Consider the following 23,661-nt stretch of genomic DNA (forward strand, 5'->3'; position numbering starts at 1 on the left):
CGCAGATTTGCCACTGGGCCGAGCTTCATCTGCAGTTTCTGTCAGCAGCTCATATTGCAGGTCAGAGCAACGTGCAAGCCGATTATCTGAGCAGGAATGAAATCGACCCAGCGGAATGGGAACTTGCAGACGAAGTATTCCTGCAGATACGTGCCAAATGGGGAAAGCCCGTAATTGATCTTATGGCATCAATCACAAATGCCAAAGTCCCGTGCTTCTACAGCAGACGGAGAGATCCTCACTCGGCAGGGTTGGATGCCTTGGCTCAACCCTGGCCTCAGGGCCTCCTGTATGTGTTCCCTCCATGGCCCTTGATAGGGCGAGTACTCCTGCGGATTCAGCTTCACCACCTCTCCTTGGTTCTCATTGCCCTGGATTGGCCCAGGAGGCCATGGTATGCGGACCTCCGGCGGATGCTGGTAGAGGATCCTCTGCCGTTACCTCTGGTACCGAACCTGTTGTCACAGGGCCTAGTGACCATGGAGGACGCCTGCCGCTTTGGTCTTACGGCATGGCTATTGAGAGGGGGCAATTGAGAGACAAGGGATAGTAATTTCCACTGTCCTACAGGCCCGCAAGCATTCCACTTCCGTGGCTTATGCCAGTATTTGGCGCCAGTTTGAGGCTTGGTGTGCTGCTATAGCGATCACACCCATGCGGGCTTCTGTCTCGCCGATTCTTGACTTTTTGCAGGATGGTTTACAAAAAGGCTTGGCCTATAATTCCCTGCGTGTTCAAGTGGCAGCCTTAGCATGTTTTCAAGGGAAGGTTGCTGGCCTCTCTCTGGCTGCTTGCCCGGATGTGACACGGTTTCTTAGAGGGGTGCTTCGGCTCCGTCCTCCCGTGCGGGCTCCGTGTCCGGCCTGGAACCTGGGGTTAGTTTTAAAGGCCCTTCAGTGTTCGCCCTTCGAGCCGCTTAGGCGACCTTTGGAGAAGGATGTGACCTTAAAGACGGTATTTTTGGTGGCCGTGACATCGGGGAGATGGGTATCTGAGCTTTAGGCGCTGTCCTGTCGAGACCCATTTCTGCAATTCTCAGAGTCCAGGGTAATGGTACGTACGGTGCCTTCTTTCATGCCTAAGGTGGTTTCAGCATTTCTCCTAAACCAGCCTATTTTCCTGCCCTCCTTTTCTAAAGAGGAGTTTCCAGAAGCCTATGGGCAGTTGCACCTTTTGGATGTGCGAAGGGCTCTGTTGCAATATCTGCGCATGTCAAATGCCTTCAGGACCTCTGACCATTTTTTTGTTCTTTTGTCAGGTCCGTGCAGAGGGTCTCCAGCGTCTAAGGCCACTATAGCCCGTTGGCTCAAAGAAGCTATCTTTTCAGCATATCTGCTTTCTGGCCGGCTTCCGCCTGAAGCCTTTAAGGCACATTCCACAAGAGCGATTTCCTCTTCTTGGGCTGAAACTGGATCACTCTCTCCAAGAGATATGTAGTGCAGCTACTTGGGCTTCTAAGCTCTCATTTGCCCAACATTACAGGCTGGATGTGGCTGCCAGGAGGGACGCGCATTTTGGAGCACAAGTGCTGGCGCGTGGTGTGGCTTGTTCCCACCCTATCTAGGGATTGCTTTGATACATCCCACTCGTAATGGATTCATCTGCTTGATGACAAGGAAGGGAAAATTAGGTTCTTACCTTGGTAATTTTTTTTCCTTTAGTCATAGCAGATGAATCCATGAGCCCTCCCTCAGTGGTTCATTATGTGACTGTCAATTTTATGTTCAGTTTTTCCTGTAGATATGTTCCCTCATTGGGAGAAGTTGGAAAACAGTCTTCAGGATTTCTGTTCAGTTACAGGAGGATGAGTTCATTCCCTCTAGGAGGATGAATCCATTCCCTCCTTTGACTTATAGCTCCAGTTTTGGGGTGTTCATCCGCTGTGAGGAAAGTTCATGTTCTTATGCTTTGCGGTGTAACACTGCTTTGGAAGCTTCAAATACTGAAGAGGCAGATGGAGCTAGCTGGCCGTGAGGCACTATGATTTTTCAGTGCTATCTCCCCCTGCTGGTTGATGGACACAACCCACTTGTAATGGATTCATCTGCTATGACTAAAGGAAAGAAGATTACCAAGGTAAGAACCTAATTTTCCCATATGCACAGCACAGTTCATTGTGGAACCAAATTTGTTTTGTACTGTTCTTCCTCCATTTAACACAATTTAGCATAATCTTGATATGTCTGCATAATTTATATATTGAGTGAAATAATTTATTTGAAAAATATTGCTGCTTCTTTTGGAAATGAATTTTCCTTTTGTCTTGGCCAGCTGCAAAATAGGGTGTTATTACTTGGCATCCAACTCATTCTAAGTCTTTTACTAAGTAGGTAAAGCTGATGTGCTTATGTTAACTCTGTGCTGTTTGTGTGTTTCAGATTTTGATGCATGTGTTAGAGAGACTCCGAGGTTAGATACCAGTGCCCACAAAGCGAAAGCCCAGCTTGCCTTAAAAGTTAAACGACATCCACCTACTCGACTAAAAATGAGAGAATCTCTTGCAAATGACCAGCAGAACCTGAGTATGAAGGTATAAGCATTGATAAATAGTGGTTCATTTAATTTTTGACCATTTAAACTGGGCAAAGTGAACACTAGAAGAAAAAAATACTTCTGAAGTGGATGAAAGACCTTTAAAATTCGTAAAAAGTCCTTCTGGCCTTTATTTTTGCTCCAAAAAAGCTTGGGATTATTGTCAGATAACTTTAGGGGGATAATTTTTTGTAAAGGAATTTCCATATGTAAGCATGCTTTACATATGAACCATGGCTCATAAAATTGCATGGGTGTATATGTGCATGCAAGTACACATGCCAGCAAGAACATTCTGGATGTAAGCGTTCCCAGAGGCATAGTTGGGTGAAGTGGAATTGCAATGTAAGCAAATGCTTTATTTTATTTTTTATTAAATCAGCGCAAGAATGTTATGCAAGAATTCAGAAATAGGTAACACAGCACCGTATTCTAAAATTTGAGGGAATAGATATAAATTCTTTATCCACCTGCTATAGTTTTAGGTCCATTTCAGCCTTGCTTATCAAAGCCCTCACAAATCCAGGAATTCTATATATCACACCTTAATTTCTGTGTGGAAATCAAAATATTGTATAACAGTGTGTGTAACTTAATTGGTTAACTAGTTAATCAGCTCTGTCAATTGGATGTTGAGCACTAATTGCCATTAAGATTTACGCACACAGCTCGCTAAACGTATTCTGTAACGTGGTGTGCTTAAATTCTAAGATGCATAGTGGAAAAGGGGGTCTGGCCATGGGTGGGGCAAAGATGTTTGTAAAATCTATGCACATTGTTATAGAATACACCCGCTGTGTGCCTAATTTAGGCATCAGGATTTACACCAAGCAAAACATGGCCTAAATGGCTGTGACTAAATTTGGTTATGTGGAGAGGTGCCCGGCGTTTTCTGTATGCTGTGCAGAAATTTAAGCCTATCAAACATATAAATTGCGAGTGACCGTACTCACCCGCAAATGCGCAGTAGAGACTTTCCCTCTCTGTCCTGCCCCCGCATCAATACGTGATGACGGGGGTGGGACAGAGAGGGAAACTGCGCGAAGGAGAGGGAGGGAGGGAACCGCCGAGGTCGCTACGGCTCCCCCCCCAACTGAAGTCACCACCGCCGTCCCCCCTCCACCCAGCCGTCCCCCCTTCATCCGGCCCAGGTCCTCTCTTCGCAATTCAACTTACAGCACCGAAAACGCAGCAGGCAGATCAGCTGAGCTGCCGTCGGCCTTCCTTCCCTGCCTCTGTCCCGCCCTCGCCGACGTTACATCACACGAGGGCAGAACACAGGCAGAGAAGGAAGGCCAACGGCAGCTCAGCTGATCTGCCTGCTGCGGTTTCGGCGCTGTAAGTTGAATTGTGAAGAGAGGGCCCAGGCCGGCGACTCCGGGGGGGGGGGGGGGGGGGGAACGGTAGTGGCAACCTCGGGGGGGGAGGGGCGGCGGCGACCTGGCGAGGAGGGTAGCTGGAAATCTCGCCCGTTTTAACGGGCATAACGGCTAGTTCTATAATATTTAGACGCATTTTAGAGAATATGCTTAGGCATATTTTTTTCTATTCAGAATTCTCAGGCACTATATATAGAATCAAGCCCATAGTGCTTAGGTTGCAAGTATGTGAAGAGTTGCATGTTAGGAATATCCCACTTATTTTTTACTTGCTCAAAGGAAGGGATGTCTTTTTTCCCTAGTTTTGGTAGCACTATGTTCTTACAGCCCTTGTCTCTCCAGTTATGTATATAAGTACATAAGCATTGCTATACTGAGACAGACCGAAGGCCATATCTTGCTAAGGATGTAAAAAGACTTGAAGCAGTTCAGAGGAAAGTGACAAAAATGGTATGGAGTTTGCGTCGCAAGACGTATGAGGAGAGACTCGAGGACCTGAACATGTATACTCTGGAGGAAAGGAGAAACAGGGGTGATATAATACAGATGTTCAAATATTTCAAAGGTATTAATCTACAAACAAACCTTTTCAAGAGATGAGAAGGTGATAGAACTAGAGGACATGAATTGAGGTTGCAGGGGGCCGACACAGGACTAATGTCAAGTACTTTTTCACTGAGAGGATGGTGGATACCTGGAATGCCCTCTCGTGGGAGGTGGTGGAGATGAAAACAGTAACTGAATTTTAAAAAATGTGTGAGATAAAACACAAAGGAATTCTGTTTAGAAGGAATAGATCCTTAGAAGCTTAGTGGTGATTAGATGGCAACATCAGTAATTGGGAAGCAAACCCAGTGCTGGGCAGACTTCTACAGTCTGTACCCTGATCGTGGCTGGACAGATTTGGATGGGCTGGAATGGAACTTCAATAACAACTTCAGAACTTTTAGAACAAAGACTGTGCTGGACAGACTTCTACAGTCATACCTTATGCTATGAGTTTATCTTGTTGGGCAGACTGGATGGGACCGTACAGGTGTTTATCTGTTGTCATCTACTGTGTTAGGTTTCTCGTGCTCAGTATCCTATTTCCAACAGTGGCATCCAGGTCAAAAGTACCTGGCAGGATCCCAAAAACCGGGAATAAGCAGTGTTTTTTCTTGTCCATCTTAATAATGGTTTATGATTTCTCTTTTAGGAGCTTTTCCAAACCTTTTTTTTAAACACAGCTAAACTAAATACTGTTTGGAGTTAACGCGCAGTTAGCAAACATATTTTGTTTATAGGCAGCAATTTTGCCATAGGCTCTTGTTTTTTCTTTTCTAGTATGGTTGTGACTATCTGATGTTCTGGCCTATTTTTAATGGAATTCCTTTGCTAACGTTTTATTGATTTTATTGTACATTTCTCTGATTTGTCATGTAATAAGGGAGATTTTAGCAAATACCAATAAACATAACTGCTTTTACCACATTCTCTGGCAACGAATTCCAGATCTTAATTACAAATTGCGTGAAGAAATATTTCTCACATTTGTTTTAAATGTATTACTTAGTATTATTTATTATTTATTGCATTTGTACCCCACATTATCCCACCTTTTTGCAGGCTCAATGTGGCTTACAGAGTGTTATTATGATGTAGTCATTATTTCCTTGTACTTTTGGAAAGAGTAAAGAAGCCATTCACATATACCTATTCCACGGCACTCATGATTTCATAAACCTCTATTTTATCTCCTCTCAGCCTCCTCTTCGTCATACTGAAGAGCCCTAGCTCCTTCAGCCTTTCCTCAGAGGGAAATCATCCCATTGTCTTTATCATTTTGGTCACCCTTCTTTATACCTTTTCTAATTCTATCTTTTTTGAGATGCGATGGCCATAATTGCCTGCAATGTTTGAGGTGTGGTCACACCATGGAGTGATACAGATGCGCTATAACTCTGTTTTTTTTTCTCCTTTCTTTTCCTAATAATTCCTAACATTCTATTTGTTTTCTTAGATACCACTGCAAACTGAGCAGAGGATTTCAACATATCATTAGTGACATCTCGATCCTTTTTCTGGACAAGTGACTCCTAATGAGGAATCTTGCATCATGTAGTTATAGGTTGGGTTCCTATTCTCTACATTCATCACTTTGCACTTAGTGACATTAAATTTTATTTGCCATTTGGATGCCCAGTCTCGTAAAGTCTTGAAATTTCTCACAATCATCTGTGATTTAACAACTTTTAATAATTTTGTGTTATCAGCAGATTTGATCACCTCACTTGTTTCTGTTTCTTCATTATGTATAAACACATTAGAAAGCCTCAGCCCCAGCATAAATCTTTTCTATCTTTTAACCAATTCTTAATCCACAATAGGATTCTGCTTCCTATCCCATGACACTTTAATTTCCTAGGAGTCATTCGTGTGATATTTTGTCAAGTGCCTTTTGAAAATCCAGATAACACCAGTTGGATCACCTTTATCCACATGTTCATCCCTTCAAAAAATGAAGATTGATGAGGCAATATTTCCCTTGGCTAAATCCATGTTGACTTTGTCCCATTAATCCATTCCTTTTTATATGCTCAGTAATTTTGTTCTTTATAATAGCCTTTACCATTTTGCCTGGCACCAGTGTCAGGCTCATGGGTAATGGTTACAGTGAACGCCAATTCTTAGAAAGATTTAGGATTCAGAGGGAAAAGCATGTTGAAAGAGCTAAGTTTTGATAGCAGCTCTAAATTTCTTAAAAGATGTCTCAGCCCCCCTTGAAGGGAATGTAGGGAAATACTAAAAATTTTGGACTTCATACAACCAACAGTAACCAAAACTCATGAAAAAGGGTGCACATTTGACCTGTTAGCCTACAGATTCACCACCAATCAAGAATTATGAATAGGAAACTACAAATGGGAGGAAATAATATGGTCGGATCATCACAGACTAAATCTAACTCTCATTTGGAAAGACATATCAGTCCAAACTAGAAAGAAAAACCCCATCAATCCAGTATGAAAAGTGAGGCAAGATTAACAGCAAAGAGTTATGGAACAAAATTCTTAACTGTACTAAAAACCTAATACCTGAAACCACAGGATTCCTAATCACCTGGGAAGGACTAAATCATCCTCTTGGTTCAATGACTAGCTAAAGAAACTGAAAAACCAATGAAGAAGAAGATGAGAAAAGAAAGCAACCCCCCCCCCCCCCCCCCCCAAAAAAAAAAAAAAAAAAAAACCTCGAGAATAAGCTGGAATGGAAAAAAGCAACAAAAAGCTACAAGATGAATGTAAGACATGCCAAATAGAATCACTACAGAGAACAAGTAGGAACTGATTACAAAAATACAAAGAACCGTTATGGACTTATACACAACATACTTGGCACAAAGCTGGTGACATCACAGAACTGACCCCATCAGCACAAGATCTAGCAAAATACTTGGAGAAGAAGATCGAAGACCTAAGAAAGGGACTAACAAATGACCAAAGATACCTAAACACATACATAGATGGATTTGAAACACTGAGGCATCATCACGGATCAAATATGGACTTCATTCACTCCTCCCACATTTGACATTGTTAGTCAAAGTGGAAAAAAAATACTCAAAAGCATTCTGTTGGATAGACAAATGCTCTAACTACTTAATGAACGACGCCCCAGCACATTTCATAGAACTAATTTGATCACACACAGAGTACATGCTTTCCAAAGGTTTATTTCCAACAGAAGGGGGCAGAATAGTTCTAATACTGATCCCAAAGAACACACAAAAGAGCAAAAGCAAAATCTCCAACTACAGACCAGTGGCCTCCACACCTCTCATGACCAAGGTCTACTAGCCAAACAGCTTGTGGAATACCTCAACGTCTTCTCCATACTGCATGACTTACAATTGGGATTCAGGCCACATTACAGCACAGAAACAGTACTAATAACACTATTAGCCAACTTCAAAGGGAAATCAGCAAAGGCAAGAAAATTCTTACTCTTAAAAACGCGCTTTCAACATGGTTGATCACCAGATCCTGATAAGAATAATGGACAAAATCGGCATTGGTGGATATTAGATTGATTCAAGGGATTTCTAGCATCCAGATCCTAACCCAGGATGGGTAACGCACTATCACCCAAGTGGACGGAAAAATGTGTAGTCCCACAAGGATCACCAATATCACCAATACTTTTCAACATGATTATGGCCCCAATAGCCAACATACTAGCAATATATGGATTCAACCCATTCATCTGCGTGTATCAATTTACAAAAAATTCAACAAAGACACAACAGAAATTGCAACTAAGATAACCCAAGGAGTAAATATCCTAGAATCTGGGGCAAATGCATTCAAATTAAAACTGAACAGAGAAAACACAATTCTTAATACTCACATCCACCTACTGCAAAAACACATTCCCCAGATTCACTCTAAATGGACACACCTAAAAGTCCTAGGGCAGTGATGGCGAACCTTTTAGAGACCGAGTGCCCAAACAGCAACCCAAAACCAAATTATTTATCGCAAAGTGCCGGTACTCATTATGGGCGGGGTCACCACATATGACTCCACCCCTATGATAGCCACACCCCTTACACCAGCCATGGCGCATATAAACAGACATCATTGAAAATATTATGCTAGTGTAGGAGAAAAAATAACATGACTTTCTTCCATTATAAATCATTTCTGTAAGCTGTTACAGCTCCAGTATGCCCAGTGCAAAATAAGACAGCAGATGTAAATTCTCCAATTCGACATATTCCAAACACTAAAATGAAAATAAAATGATTTTTCCTACCTTTGTCTGGTGATTTTGTTTTTCTATCCATATTGGTTCTAGTCGCTGATTCTGCTGCTCTCTATCTGTTCTCTTAACTCCGTTTCCAGGGCTTCCTTTCCATTGATTTCTTTACTTTCCTCCTTTCTTCTTCATTTCTTGCCCTCCATCCATGTCCAGCAACCATCCTCTCCCCTCCAGCCACAAATGTCCAGCAGCCCACCTCTCCCCCCTGCCCTACCTCCCAGCAGCACCCAGCACCAGGCCTCCCTCCCACCCAGCATGCAGCAGCAGCAGGCCTCCCTCCCACCCAGCACCCACCATCAGGCCTCCCTCCCACCCAGCACCCACCATCAGGCTTCCCTCCCACCCAGCACCCACCATCAGGCTTTCCTCCCACCCAGCAGCACACAGGCAGCACCAGGCCGGCCTCCCGCCCTCCCTCCAACCCAACGAGCATCAGGCCACCCGCCCCGCCCGTCCGTCCTCCCTCCCAGCACCAGGAACCCCCTCCTCCTAAAATTTAAAAAGCGTACCTCCAACCTCCTCAGTCTGGGTTAAGGCGGCGTGCGTCGGCAGCGAAGCGCCTGTGCTTTGCTCGATGCGCCTTCGACCTTCCCTGTCTCTCAAGCTATCGGCGGGACCAGAGCTTGAGAGACAGGGAAGGCCGAAGGCGCGTTGAGCGAAGCACAGGCGCTTCGCTGCCGACGCACGCCGCCTTAACCCCGACTGAGGAGGTACGCTTTTTAAATTTTAGGAGGAGGGGGGTTCCTGGTGCTGGGAGGGAGGGAAGGAGGGAGGACGGGCGGGCGGGCTGTTGCTCGTTGCGTTGGAGGGAGGGCGGGAGGAAGGCCAAACTGGGAGGGAGAGTGGGCGGATCAGCGATGGCGATGGCGCGTGTGCCAAGGGAGAGGGCTCTGCGTGCCCTCTCTGGCACTCGTGCCACAGGTTCGCCATCACTATCCTAGGGATTACATTAGACAGAAACCTGGCACTCGAGCAGCAAACCTCAAATGTTGCAACAAAACAATTCTGAACAATGTGGAAACTAAGGTGAATAAGAGGCTACTTTCCAAGAAAAGTCGCATGCTAGTGCAAATACTAACGTTGGCACACCTAGACTACTGTAATGGAATATATGCAGGTTGCAAAGATCAAGTCCTAAAAAAATTAACGGCACAAGGTTGATTCACAGAAAATCATGCTATGACAGAGCCACACCAGTACTGAAGGTCTGACACTGGCTTCTTGTCAAGGCAAGAATAGCCTTCAAGCTATGCACAATAGCATACAAAATCATATTTGGTCTAACCCCAAGCTACATGGCAGACCTAATAACACTACCAATATGCAACATAAGCATAGATTCAAGAAACTATCTCACATTCCACTTCCCCAACTGCAAGGGACTGCGATACGTGTCGGTGTACTTGAGTTTCATGTACCTATGCACTAAGAATTGCAATGCACTGCTGAAATCCTTAAGAAACATAAATGGTTACTTGATATTCCGAAAACAACTTAAAGCTTTCTTCTTCAAGAAGATCTTCTATGAAGGAAAAGAGGGACAGCAAACTAGAAATGTCAGTTAGATAAATACTTGTCAATACAACTATTGCCATTAATATATACTCCTACCTTCTTTTCCTGCCACTAACATAGATCACTTTTCAAATGTAACTACCTTATTTGTAAGCTACATTGAAACAGTGTCAATTGGAAAATGTGGGATATAAATGCCATAATAAGTTTAAAACTGCTATTAAGACTTGGCTATCTCAACAGGCTTTTCCCTCTGAATTCTGATTTTTTTTTTTGAGTTAGCATTCACTATAGCCATTAACCTTGTGTTTCTCCTTCCCTTTCCTTTCCACCTCCCTCCTACCATGCCTGCCCCTCCCTTCTCTTACCATTGCTGGGGTTGAATGTTCCCCTCCTTTCCTATCATATATTGTAGTTCATTTCTTTTTATTGCTCTTTTTTATTTTTATTTTTTGTCAGCTTGGTCGGTATAGCAAGTTTTCATAAACTATAATTTCCCAGATCACCTCTGGAACCCTTTTCAAAAATTGGTGTTATATTGATCACCCTCCAATCTTCCGGTACCACGCTTGATTTTAAAAATAAATCACTAATAGATGTGAAAGCTTCAGTCCCCTGACACAGTAAAACATTAAACAAGGAAGTCTTGTTGGGAGGAAGTATTTGATGTATCAATAAATTTATTTGCTAAATTTCCATATTGAGATTTGCTGAGTTATTTTTTTTTCTTTGATATTTTTCATGGAATTTGGGAGATTTTTTTTTTTAGGATGCATATTTGAATTTGTTTTTTTTAAGCAAGCATGTGAAAATTTGGTATCCTTGCAGCTGAGTGTTTTATAAAACATTCTGTATCTTTTGTTCTATTTGGGTTGAGTTTGGGTTTTTTGGTCCATATTATGTGTTTGTTTTTTCTTCAATCTGGTATGTTTACAAGGTTGGAGATGGTGGTATAACCATGATTGCGCTAGTTCAGATTAAACCACAATGTTTGTAACTATGGGGTTATAAGGTGTAAAACTTTATAGCACTCAACTCTAAGGCAGTTTTAGGAGATAGTTGTTTTGGTAGTTGAAATCACCCATTATTATTGTTACCTATTTTGTTAGCCTTCCTAATTTATGCTAACATTTCAACATCTGTCCATTTTGTCCAGTGGGATGATAGTATACTATATTGCTATCGTTTTCCTCTTTACACATTGATTCCTTGTCACCTGCAGCAGATGAATCCAGGAACTGGTGGGTTAAGTCTGCCTACCAGCAGGTGGAGATAGAGATAAACAAACTGAAGGCAGTGATGCCAGACGGCCAGCCCCTCTCTCAGTTAGTATGTCTCTATCTGCAGCAGGTGGTGGACAGCTTTTCTCCAGCTCCTGGATCCAAGGCTGCTGAGGGTGCTCCTGGGCCCGGTGGCCAGTTTGAGCCGGGGGTGGCGGACTGAAGGTGTTCCCTTTGGCAGCATACTCAGGTGCTGGGTCCCTGCTGCACCTCAAATTCCCTCTGAACAGGCTTTTACTGTTCCTTTCCTTCCATTTGTTTCTGCCTCCTCACTAAAAAGAGAACCATAAGATTTATTTTAAAAAAAAAAGAGCGAGAGAAGCAGAGGGGAGGTGTGTTGTTGTAAGAGCAGGGCTGTGTTCCTGCCCGTCTGAGTCCTGCTTCTGTTGACTGCTTGTCTGAGCCCTGCCTGGGATTAGTCGGAGAGTTTTTTTCATCGACTCGGGTGACAGATCCCGTGCTTTTCCCGGTTGGGGGTAAGTTCTGTAGGGTTTGTTTTGTTTGGCATGGGAGATGGCAGCTGAGGCTGTTAAGCGGTGTTCCTGATGCGGGAAATGGCATTCGGCAGCGGGTCTTTGTAGTGCGGGGTGCGCTGACTTGGCAGGACTCGACAGAGCGGTGCCCCCCCCCCCCCCCCCGAGAGAGCGCTTTCCTGCTTGGAGCCTGGCAATTCGTGCGCCATTTTCTGATCTGCCACGGAGCCGGCTCTGGTAGCGGTTTTGGGCAAAGTTGCTTCTCCGCTGTTAGGTGAGTCGGGGGGGGGCCGTCAGGCACTGTTGGCTATGTTTAGGGGCCATGGCTGCGGGCTCCTCCGATTTGGGGGAGGGGTTTTTACCTGAATTAATTTTGCTCCTCCATCAGGCTTATTTGCTGAAGAAGACCCCCCCCCCCCCCCCCCACCATGCTGCTGCAGCTTCGGGCATTGAACCTCTTGGGGGGTCTGTGGGTAGCCAGGGGATCTTGGATGTTGGGTTTTTCCCCAGAGGATTTCTCCTCCCTTAAAAAGCGTAGATTTTCTTTGGGGTCTGAGGAGGGGTCCTTAGTGCAGTCGCCTGCAGCCCCCTCGGTGGTGGCTATTTCTGAGCAGACGGGGCTAGAGGAAATGGAGGACGGTGTCCTCACTGACCAGCCAGAGGACTCTTCGGCCGTGAGGATTTTCCATAAGGAGGAACTGTCCTCCTTTATCTCTCAGGCGCTGGAAGCCCTGAATATAGAGGACCCGGAGGTCTCTGCTTCTCAGGCGATCAACCCCAAGATGGCTAGTATCAGATGGCCTTCTAAGGCTTTTCCGGTGCATGAAGCTATAGAAGAGTTGATTTCGGCCCAGTGGACGGACCCGGATGGGGGGCTGAAAGTGGCCAGCGCTATGTCCCAGTTGTATCCGGTCTCAGCGGAGCGTTTGGAGCTGTTTGCTCTACCTAAGGTGTATGCCCTAGTGATGGCGGTCACTAAGAAGACTACTCTTCCGGTGGAGAGTGGTGTGGCACTCAAGGATATGCAGGACAGACGGCTAGAAGCCTCCTTAAAACGTGCCTTTGAGGTGGCCGCTTTGACATTTCAAGCTTCTGTTGGTAGTTATGCGGCTAGAGCTTGTCTCAGTTGGCTGCATTCTGTCGTGGATTCGGTTTCGGAGTCCGATATGCCATGAACTCCTCAAATGTTGCTGATGGATATTGGCTTGGCATACTTGGCAGATGCCTTGTATGATTTGGTCCATGCTTCGGCCAATCTCATGGCCTTGGCCGTCTCCTCTCGGCATCTTCTGGGGCTCCGTTATTGGGCCGCAGATATGGCCTCTAAGCAGCGGCTTATTAAATTACCTTTCCGGGGGAAATTGCTTTTTGGAGAAGACCTAGAAAAGATTAAGGATTTGAGGAATTCCAAATCTCAGCATCTCCCAGAGGATAGACCCAGGTCTGGTTCCAAGCAGGGAGCTTTGAGGTCACGTTTCAGAGAAACGTGATGGTATCGCCCGGGACGGTCTAACGCTGCCTTTCAGCGTCCTCGTTTTGGGCAGCGTCCTTCCTTTCATAACGAGAAGTGTCCGACTGGACCCCCCTGTCGTCAGGGGGCTCCTTCTCGAGCCTCCCAATGATGGGGCGCAGGTCCACTCGGGGGGAGAGCAGATCGGCGGTTGGCTCTCTCTATTTCTTCCAGAGTGGGCCAGAATTACTTCGGACCAGTGGGTCCTCAATGTGTTGTGGGGAGGCTACAAGCTAGAATTCTTCTCTCCCGTCACAGACTTTTTTCTGGAGTCCCACTGCATATCGCGGGCCAAGAGGACAGCTGTTCTGCAATGTTTGCGAGACCTTCTGCGGATAGGGTTTATTGTGCCTGTTCCTCCTCTTGAAAGGTGCACAGGCCAGTACTCCATCTTCTTTGTGGTTCCAAAGAAAGGAGGCACTTTTTGACCTATTCTCGATCTCAGTAAAGTAAACCAGTTTTTACGAGTTCAACACTTCTGCATGGAGACGTTGAGGGCAGTTATTGCTGCTCTTCAACTAGGCGAGTTTTTTATGGCTCTCAATTTGCGAGAAGCTTACCTGCACATTCCCATTTGGCAGCCTCATCAGCGATTTCTCAGATTTGCAGTGCTGGGTCAGCACTTCCAGTTTCGGGCCCTTCCTTTCGGAATGGCCAGTGCCCCACGCACTTTTTCCAAGGTCATGGTGGTGGTGGCGGCTTTTTTGAGGAGGAAGGGGATTTTGGTGCATCCTTATCTCGACAACTGGCTAATTCAGCCAACTACAGTGGAGAAGAGTCAAGTGGTCCTGCAATCAGGTTGGGTGGTCAATATGGACAAGAGTCATCTGGTTCCTACTCAGAGCCTGGAGTACCTCAGAGTGTGATTCGATACAAAGCAGGGGAAGGTGTTCCTCCCCGAGGGGCGGAGGATCAAGTTGCTTTCCCAAGTCCGGACCTTGTTGAGTCATCACGCTCCTCGAGTGTGGGACTATGTTCAGCTCCTCGGTTCCATGACAGCAACCTTAGAGGCCATTCCGTGGGCGAGGGCTCACATACGGCCGCTTCAGATCTTCCTTTTGAGCAAATGGTCGCCAACGTCGATGGATTATCAACGGCGCCTTCCTTGGCTGAGCCGAGCCAGGGACAGTCTTGCTTGGTGGCTTCGGCCGGCCAATTTGCATAAGGGCGTTCCTCTGGCTTCTCCCAATTGGGTGGTGGTCATGACGGATTCCAGTCTTGCGGGCTGGGGGGGCCCATTGTCTACAGGGTAGCCCAGGGATCTTGGACCCCACTCGAAGTGACTTGGCCGGTAAATTGTCTGGAGTTGCGAGCAGTCGTGAATGTGCTGCGGAGTTTTCAGGACATTCTGCAAGGGCAGGCAGTTCGTGTATTCTTGGACAACACCACGACGGTGGCCTACATCAATCAGCAGGGGGGCACTCACAGTCTTCCACTGGCAGAGGAAGCGTCTCGTCTTCTGTTGCGGGCAGAAGCACATGTATTGTGTCTGTCAGCAGCGCACATTGCGGGTCAGGCCAATGTTAAAGCGGATTTTGGACACAGCGGAGTGGATGCTGTCGGACTCCACATTTCGGCTGATCTGTTAGCGTTGGGGAAGGCTGGTGATGGATCTCATGGCCATGGCTTGGAATGCCAAAGTTCCCCCGTTCTTCAGTCGCAAAAGGCAGCCAGGAACCACAGGATTGGACGCTCTTCTCTAGCCCCGGCCGGAACAGCAGCAGCTAGTAGGGTATACACAAAAAGTAGCACATATGAGTTACCTTGTTGGGCAGAGTGGATGGACCGTGCAGGTCTTTTTCTGCTGTCATCTACTATGTTACTATATATATGTTTTTCCTCCGTGGCCTCTGATAGGGAGAATTCTTTGCCGCATAGGGCAGCATCGGGGGCAGGTAGTTCTAGTGGCTCCAGATTGGATCCCGGTGTCCGTGATATGCGGATCTGGTTCGGGCAATCTCAGAGCCCCCGTTGCGACTTCCAGTGACTCTGAATCTTCTGCATCAAGGACCAGTCCAGATGGAAAATCCCTCCCGCTTTGGTCTTACGGCCTGGCTATTGAGAGGCAGCAGCTGAGGAGGGAGGGATTTTCAGCACCAGTCATTGCCACTCTTTTGGGGGCACGGAAGCAGTCCACTTCGGCAGCATACACATGGGAGTGGAAAGCTTTCTCGGCATGGTGTGGCCTGTGTGCCGAGTCACCTTTTCGGGCAGCCATTCCAGTTATTTTGGAGTTCCTTCAGGATGGTCTTCAAAAGGGGTTGGCATAGGATTCCCCTCGAGTTTAGGCGGCCGCGTTAGCCTGTTTCGAGGCAAACTGGACGGCTCCTCTTTGGCAGCTCATTCTGATGTGCGTTTGCTGCGCGTTGCTCTTCGTCTTCGACCTCCAGTGCAGCAGCCGTGCCTGTCATGGCATTTGAATGTGGTGCTGCGAGCCCTGCAGGCCCCACCCTTTGAGCCTATGAACAAGGTTTCTGAGAAGGTGCTTACTCTTAAGATGGTGTTTTTGGTGGCCATCGCTTCGGCTAGGAGGATTTCTGAGATTCAGGCTTTGTCTTGCAGAGACCCTTTTTTGCAGTTCTCTGAAGCTGGGGTATCGATTCGGACGGTGCCGTGGTTTCGGCTTTCCATGTCAATCAGGCGGTTTATCTTCCTTCCTTTCGAAGAGAGGATTATCCAGAGGAGTTTGCGTTGCTTCTTTTCCTGGATGTGTGGAGAGCCTTGTTTCGGTACCTACAGGTCTCTAATGTGTTTTGCCCCTCGGATCATCTCTTTGTGCTCTTGACGGGCTCAAAGAGAGGTGAGGCGGTTTCTAAGGCTTCCATTGCTCGCTGGATTAAGGAGGCCATTGGGGCGGCGTATGTGTTACATGGTCAGGCATCTCCAGTGGCACAAGGCTCATTCTGCTTGAGCGCAGGCAGCTTCTTGGGCGGAGGCATCGGCCTTATCTCTGGAAGAGATTTGTCAGGCAGCTACTTGGGTGTCCCATCATACTTTTGCGAAGCATTACAGACTAGACGTGTCTGCTTGGAAGGATGCGAGTTTTGGGGCGGGAGTGTTGGCGGGGGGGGGGGGGGGGCGTCGGCTTTTCACCCTACTTAGGGATTACTTTGGTACATCCCACCAGTTCCTGGATTCATCTGCTGCAGGTGACAAGGAAGGTAAAATTATGTCTTACCTGATAATTTTCTTTCCTTTAACCGCAGCAGATGAATCCAGGATCCCTCCCTAGCTCAGCCGACTGTTTTTTCATTTTCCACGCAGAGTGACTGTTTTTTCCTTCCGGGTTCTCTTTTGCAGAGTTCAGACAGATATGGGAACACGGAAAGGATTCTGATTTGGGGAACAAGTGGAAGTTATTTCAAGGCTATTGTTGGTTCTCTGTTTTTAATAGTGAGGATAGTTTTTGGTTGTTGTTTGTTTCATATTTTTGCCTTGGTTACTGCTTACGAATGACATACTAACTGAGAGAGGGGCTGGCCGTCTGCTGTCACCCTTCAGTTTGTTTATCTCTATCTCCACCTGCTGGTAGGAGGACTTAACCCACCAGTTTCTGGATTCATCTGCTGCGGTTAAAGGAAAGAAAATTATCAGGTAAGGCATAATTTTACCATTTCTTCCCAAAAAGTTTCCAAGGTGTATTTGTTTCCTGCAGAGCTTCTGTTCTATTTGATTTATGGCCCCCTTTTAACATACAGCCGTACTCCTCTATCAATTTGATCCACCCTATCACTGCAGTATAATTTGTACCCTGGTAGGAGAGTGTCCCATTGGTTACCCTCCTTTTACTGAGTCTCAGAGATGCTACCTACCTCTTCATTTAGTGCTATATATTCTAACTCTTCCATCTTATTTTTTTAAGCTTCTAGCTTTTGTATATAGACACTTAAGATAAAGTTTTTTGTTCCTATTTACAACTTGCTCAACAGTTGATGGTGATAATTTGACATCTTTGAAGTCTGCTGTTTGTTTGAAAGTACCTGGTTGTGTTTATTGCTATCTCACTGTTGGGATGCTCTTGCGTCCCTATTTTGGTGAACATTTCTATTCCAAGGTGGCATGATAAATGGGGACACTGTCTCTGTTTTGTCCAGCTACCCACCACCATTTCTAAGCTTAGCAGAGTGGCCATGGGATCCTTATACCTTTATTACAGATCAATCTCTGGTCTGTTGTGTAATAAATTGCAAAAGAATAGGGTCTGCAGATCTCCTCTAGCAGCTCTATAGTTGTAGATGTACAGCAATTGATATTTACCTTTTTGTCCAATGCATATTAGGTACAACATTGCATGCTCTGTCAGGGAGCCCAGTGCCCCACCTCCCTTTGACAATAGTCAAAATAGCTATTTGTCAACATTGTTCTATATCCATCCAGATTAATTGGTTTGTCACTTTGCCAGCAGATGGAAGCAAAGTGACATCACTGCCTATAAAGGCCTTTGCCTTTAGGATGTACTCATGCCTCCAGCAAATGGTAGCATGTACTTTTCTGGTTTAGCAGGATAGAAATATCTTGAACATTGTAGTATCTGCAGCTTGAGCACCAGCTCGCCTATCTGCCAGGGTAGTGGCCTGCAAGCTATCGCTCCAGGTTGAGGGGACTGGTATGGCTCTCAGGGTAGTGGGCTATCTGTTCCCTAAGTTGAACTTATCCCTGTGTTTCCAAGGCAGCAGTCTCAGGGCTGACTTCCTTGGTTGAATGGGTGCCAAGTCTCCCAAGACATCCTGTGGGCTGTCACTCCTAGTCAGATCTTGGTGGTAACCTTTTTTGTTCTGATTCTCATAGTTCTGAGGCATAGAATAGCAGCCTTGGTTGAGCAGGGGGGATAGGGAGTTAGAGGTGTGCTGTTGGTACCTCCTTTGACCAGTGTGTGGGGCTCTGGGGCACTTTTAAGGTGGCGGCCTCCTTCCTTTATGGTGGGGGGGGGGGGGGGGGGGGGGGGAGTGCATACCATTTCCCTTTACTAATCATTTCTGCCAGGCCTAGTTTTATTACTTGTGCACTGAGACTGAAGTTTATTTTAAAAAAGAAAACAGTGGAAAGTTAGGCAACTGAGAATGCAGTGCAGCAGAAGAGGTTAATTGAAGGAATGTGAGTGTCAAGTCAACAGCAGGAGAGCTGTGCTAAGTATTGGGAAACACTAAGTGCAGCCACAAGTTCAGAGGGTCCGTCAGCATGTGAATCCAGTCTGATGGAGCCTGGGATTGCAGAAATGCACTTGGTTTCTCCACAATTTCTACTGCTTGTGGAAAAGTCGTGGAGAGGGGAAGTGTGCTTTGCGCCCCTTCCTTCCCCCCCCCCCCCCCCCCCCCCCCCAGCAGCAGATGGGATTCTGGTGGGAAATGCCATTTTAGATTTCCCATGTGATGCTTTGGGCTCTTCAATAGTGCTTGCAGAATAGGTGACCCTAGGATTCCCTGAACCCCCAGCACTGTCAGCAGAAGGTGAGAGGTGCAAGGGCTTGGTAGTTCCCATAGTCCCAGATCCAAGAGGTTTTCTCCCAAATTTGTTGTGGCCATGACTGTTTTATACCCATTTCCTCTGCACTTCACAGCTATATTCTTTCTGGATTACCATTTTGGTTTGGCAGCATTGTTAGAAGCTGCTGCTTTTGGTGTGGGAATACTAAGGGTAATGGAGTTGAAACATATTTGAGGATTATTACGGTTCAGAATTAGAAGTTTGGCATGTCACAGTCTGAGTACCTCTGACACAGGGACTTCTTGCAGAACATGGTCTGTGCCAGGCCTCTGTGAATGCCCTTTTCTTATTTGAATTTATAGTAAATCTTCAAATCTGCTGGATTCCTGAGTCATGTAATCAATAGAAATAAAACAAAATAAAACATGGAAAGGAAAATAAGATACATTTTTTTATTGGACATAACTTAATACATTTCTTAATTAGCTTTCGAAGGTTGCCCTTCTGAAATAAGCAAATGTTGGTAGAATGTAGGCTGAAATTTGAGTTTTGAAAGATAGGTATCTAAATGAACCAACCAAGGCTACTGGAGAGCCATTCAAGGTGGGAGTGAATTTTGGAAAAAGGGGGGCGACCAGTGATCCATAAGGCCATGGTCTTAGAAGGATTCAACAGAATGGGTAGGAATGAAGCCAAGAGTCAATAGTGTCGACACTTTTTAAAAAACTTTTAAGAGAATTGAATTGAGTGATAAGAGTCTTGTACAGCTACTACTAAAATATCATTTACATAGAAGTAAGCCTTAATCAAATGGTCTTGTATCAGAGTGGCAAGAGACCTAAGAAAAATATTAAAAAGAAGGGGGGAGAGAACAAAACGCTGGGGGACCCCACAAGATAATGAAAAAGGAGTAGAGGAAGGTAGTGAGACAGTTCAGTTGGAAATAAAAGACTGGAACCACCAAAGAACAGTCCAAAAGAGACCAACATCAGAACGTCGTGAAAGAAGACGAGAGATCAAGAAGATCAAAGCTGCAGTTAAATCAAGAGAGACAAGAAGGATAGCATCACTGTGATCAGTAGTGGAGTGGAAATTATTCAATAGGGAGGCCATGATTGTCTCCGTAAAGTGTCTAGAACAGAAACCAGAATGGAAAGGATGAAGAAGATGAGAAGCCTTAGCATTCTACAGTAGCTGGAATGGTAAGGTAGAAACAGAATGGTAATTAGAGGGAAGGGAAGGGTCGAGGAAGGATTTCTTAAGAAGGGGGTGGATAATGGCAAATTTCCAGACGGGAGAAACTGACCCATCACTCAGATTGTTACCATTGAGAGCAAAAGGGGGAGTAGACTGAGAGAAGGAATTTTCAGGTCAGGAAGAGCTGATCAACTTAGAAAATTTCATTGAAGAAGGAATGTTGAAAGAGAGCCAAGAGGAAAGAAAAGGGGATGGAGAGGGAACATCACTTGGAGATATGGGGACAATAAGGAATTGGAGTAGGGTGCTGAGGGGACAGGATAAAAGAAGATTGTAGGAACAACATCTTCTGAGAAAAATATTGCACGTTAAAGCAGTGAGACTAGAAGATCCGAAGAACTGGGGGGGGGGGGGGGGGGGGGGTAAATGCAGAGAGTTGAGAAATTAAGGAAAATAATTGCCTAGAACAAATGGTGGCCCTGTTGATTAAGCTGGAGTAATATTGGCATCAGGCAGTTCTCAATTGGGAATTGATATAGAGTCTGTAGATATTTGCAGAGATAAACTAGAAGGCAAGTGCAACCCCCACCAGGTTTGCTCTGCTTTGCAAAGTTGGCGCTTTAACAGGTGGAAATCCGCTTGATCACAGGGCTTTCTAGCAGGATAAAGGGTAGAGAGATCAGATTTAGCAAGGGGAGAGCAAGCAGAATGCAGGGTCAAGTCCCAGAGAGAGACCTGGTCATGAAGGGGAAGAGAGAAATGAAAGAGGAAAGAATGAGCAGAGAGAAGGTAGAGGCCAACTTATAAAGATAACGATCTAGAAGTTGCAGAAGAATAAGAGGGGGGAGGGTCTTGAGGCAGACAGAAAAAGGAAAAGCTGATCAAGAAGTGATCAGACCAAGAAAGTGGAAGGGATGAGTAGTACGTGAAAGAACTAGATCCAAGATGTATCCCGCCAAAAAGGAACATGTTGATAAAGATCTAGGTTGTGAATGAGAGAGAATGTCTCTCTCATGAGCTCTGATAGGGTTGTCAAAATGAATGTTAAATTGTCCAAGAATAAGCAAATTAGGGAACTGCATTTAGATATATGAAATGTACTGATAGAGTAAATCCTGGAGGGACAAGGATGGGGAAGGGTGCAGACATACCAGAAGAAAATATAGAGGAGAGAAAATAATTGAAGTAAGAGCAGTTTGGAATAAGAAAGAAGCTTGGGACTCTTTTCAGTTAAAGGGAGGGCAGAGGGGTCAAGTAGAGCCACCCTACCGCCTCTCTTAGAAGATGATCTGTGTATACAAAAGTCTGAATAATCATGGGGAAGGCACTAGGAGAATTAAAACCATCTTAGAGCGAAGAGATCTACAGTTTAGAGGGAGAATGGAAAACAACCAATGGAAGCAAATCAGGGTTAAGGGGACAAAGCCAGGGGTACAAGCTTCAAAATTGGACACGGAGTGAGAAATCTAGATATAGGTAGGACTGGAATTAGAGAGGAGCAGTGGCACCAGAAGACAGGGATAGATGTCATAATAAGAGCACCACAGATTAAAACAAAAGCAAAGCCATACCTAAGAAATGGAAAAACTTCTGACCTTTCTTCAAATCTGTACCCGGAGTTGAACCAACTCAAGGGCACACAACTGTTGATACCCTAGAGTCGCTCCAAGGAGCACTCTTCAGTGTGCCGCTGTAGTGCAAGCGCCACTAGCAGGGTGCTCCAAATGCCTCAGTATCACTCCAACCTCACTATTGTGTGCAGTTCTGTTTGCCGTATCTCAAAAACTATATAGCGAAATTAGACTCAAGGGCAACCAAAATGATTAAGGGGACAGAGCTCCTCCCATATGAGAAAAGCTTGAGGTTAGGGCTCTTCAGCTCGCAGAAGAGTTTTTTTTTGGGGGGGGGGGGGGGGCATATGACAGAGGTCTACAAAATCATGAATGGCGTACAATGGGTAAACGTGAATCAGTTGTTTAGTCTTTCAAAAAGTACAAAGACTAGGAGACATGCCACGAAGTTATATGGTAATTCTTTTAAAATGAGTAGGAGAAAATATTTTTCACTCCATAAACAGTTAAGCTCTGAAACTTGTTGTGGAGGATTGATGAGTTAGCATATGTGGGTTTAAAAAAGGTTTGGATAAGTTCTAAGGATAAGTCCACAAACTGTTAAGTGTGTGGTGGCCGCCAAAAAAGCAAACAGGATGCTAGGAATTATTAGGAAAGGGATAGAAAATAAGACACAGAATATAATAAAGCCTCTGTATCGCTTCATGGTGCGACCATACCTTGAGTATCATGTGCAGTTCTGGTCACTGTGTCTTTATAAAGATATAGCAGAATTAGAAAAGGTTCAAAGAAGGGGGACCAAAATAATTAAGAGGATGGAACTCTTCTCATATGAGGAAATGCTTTGGAGGTTAGGAATCTTCAGCTTGGAAAAGACAGCTGAGGGGGGTGGGGGGGGATATGATAGAGGTCTACAAATTACTTAGTGGTGTAGAACAGGTAAATGTAAATTGATTTTTTATTCTTTGAAAAGGTACAAAGACTAGGAAACACTCAAGGATGTTACATAGTACTACTTTTAAAATGCATTCCAAATAGGAAAGACGAGTAATCCCACAAGAGTTGGCATAAGCAAACCAAAGGGTGGGAATGCCCAGAGTGATGACTCAAGGAGTAGTTTAAAAAAGTCTCTATTTTATATATATGCTTGGAATCAGCACCATAAAAATGGACAAGTATTTACTGGAGTGAGGACTTTACATGGTTCATGTTTCAGCTTATTGCCTTCATGAGGAGACCAGGCAGCAGCAGTGAATCTCTGTTCAAAAATGATATAAACATAGTTCAATCTGGAGTCTGATAGCACCTAACTCCAGCAGTCACTCAGTGTGAGCAAGGAAACAAAGCCAGACTGCCAGTGGTGAAAGGTATTTGCTTCTCTGTGTAGTCAGTTTCACTTTGACCATGTTCCCCCTCCCCGTTGTTCCTACACATCCACTGGTTGCCTTTTCCTTAAAAGGTCATTCTTCAACATTCTCTGTTTGGCCCATAATAAAGCTTATCACACCGGTCTTCCTGCTTTCCTTTCTTTTTTTGATTATCCCATACACCCCTTCTAGGCATTTATGTTCCTTGGATTCTCACCATTTAGTCCTTCCTGCACCTAAATTGAGGCCTTAGATCCAACTTTAAGTAAAAATGTTTTCTCAAATATCGTAAAGAGAAAGAGGAAACATGGCAGTGCACACATTGCACTGCTATACGTGTGAGGAAAGCATGTAGAGCATGGCTCATGGAATTCTTTCTAACTCCTTTGTATGTTTATATAAACGTGCTCATATAAGTTCCTTTGGTGTGTGTCCCTTTGATAGGGGAGGGGTGGTTTGAATGAATAGATTCCCAAACATTCAATTCGTCTGGAAATATAATAGAATGAAACCAAGCATGATAATATATGTAACAATTAGAAGTCATTGTCAATAGATTTCAAAGGTCATAGGGTGCCACTGCCTCAAGGTGACAGGTGATGCCGTGTGT

General features: G+C 45.1%; 1 protein-coding gene across 1 annotated transcript in view; it reads left to right on the plus strand.

Moving 5' to 3' along the window:
* LOC115473968 (neurabin-1-like) overlaps nucleotides 1-23,661 on the plus strand; it is a 337,573-nt gene that overhangs the window by 193,185 nt on the left and 120,727 nt on the right. The window contains exon 12 of the mRNA XM_030209200.1: nucleotides 2,379-2,530. Coding sequence (XP_030065060.1) covers nucleotides 2,379-2,530 — 152 coding nt within the window. The remainder of the gene's footprint in view (nucleotides 1-2,378; nucleotides 2,531-23,661) is intronic.

The sequence above is a fragment of the Microcaecilia unicolor genome, chromosome 7 (assembly GCF_901765095.1).
Source record: "Microcaecilia unicolor chromosome 7, aMicUni1.1, whole genome shotgun sequence".
Lineage (NCBI taxonomy): Eukaryota > Metazoa > Chordata > Amphibia > Gymnophiona > Siphonopidae > Microcaecilia > Microcaecilia unicolor.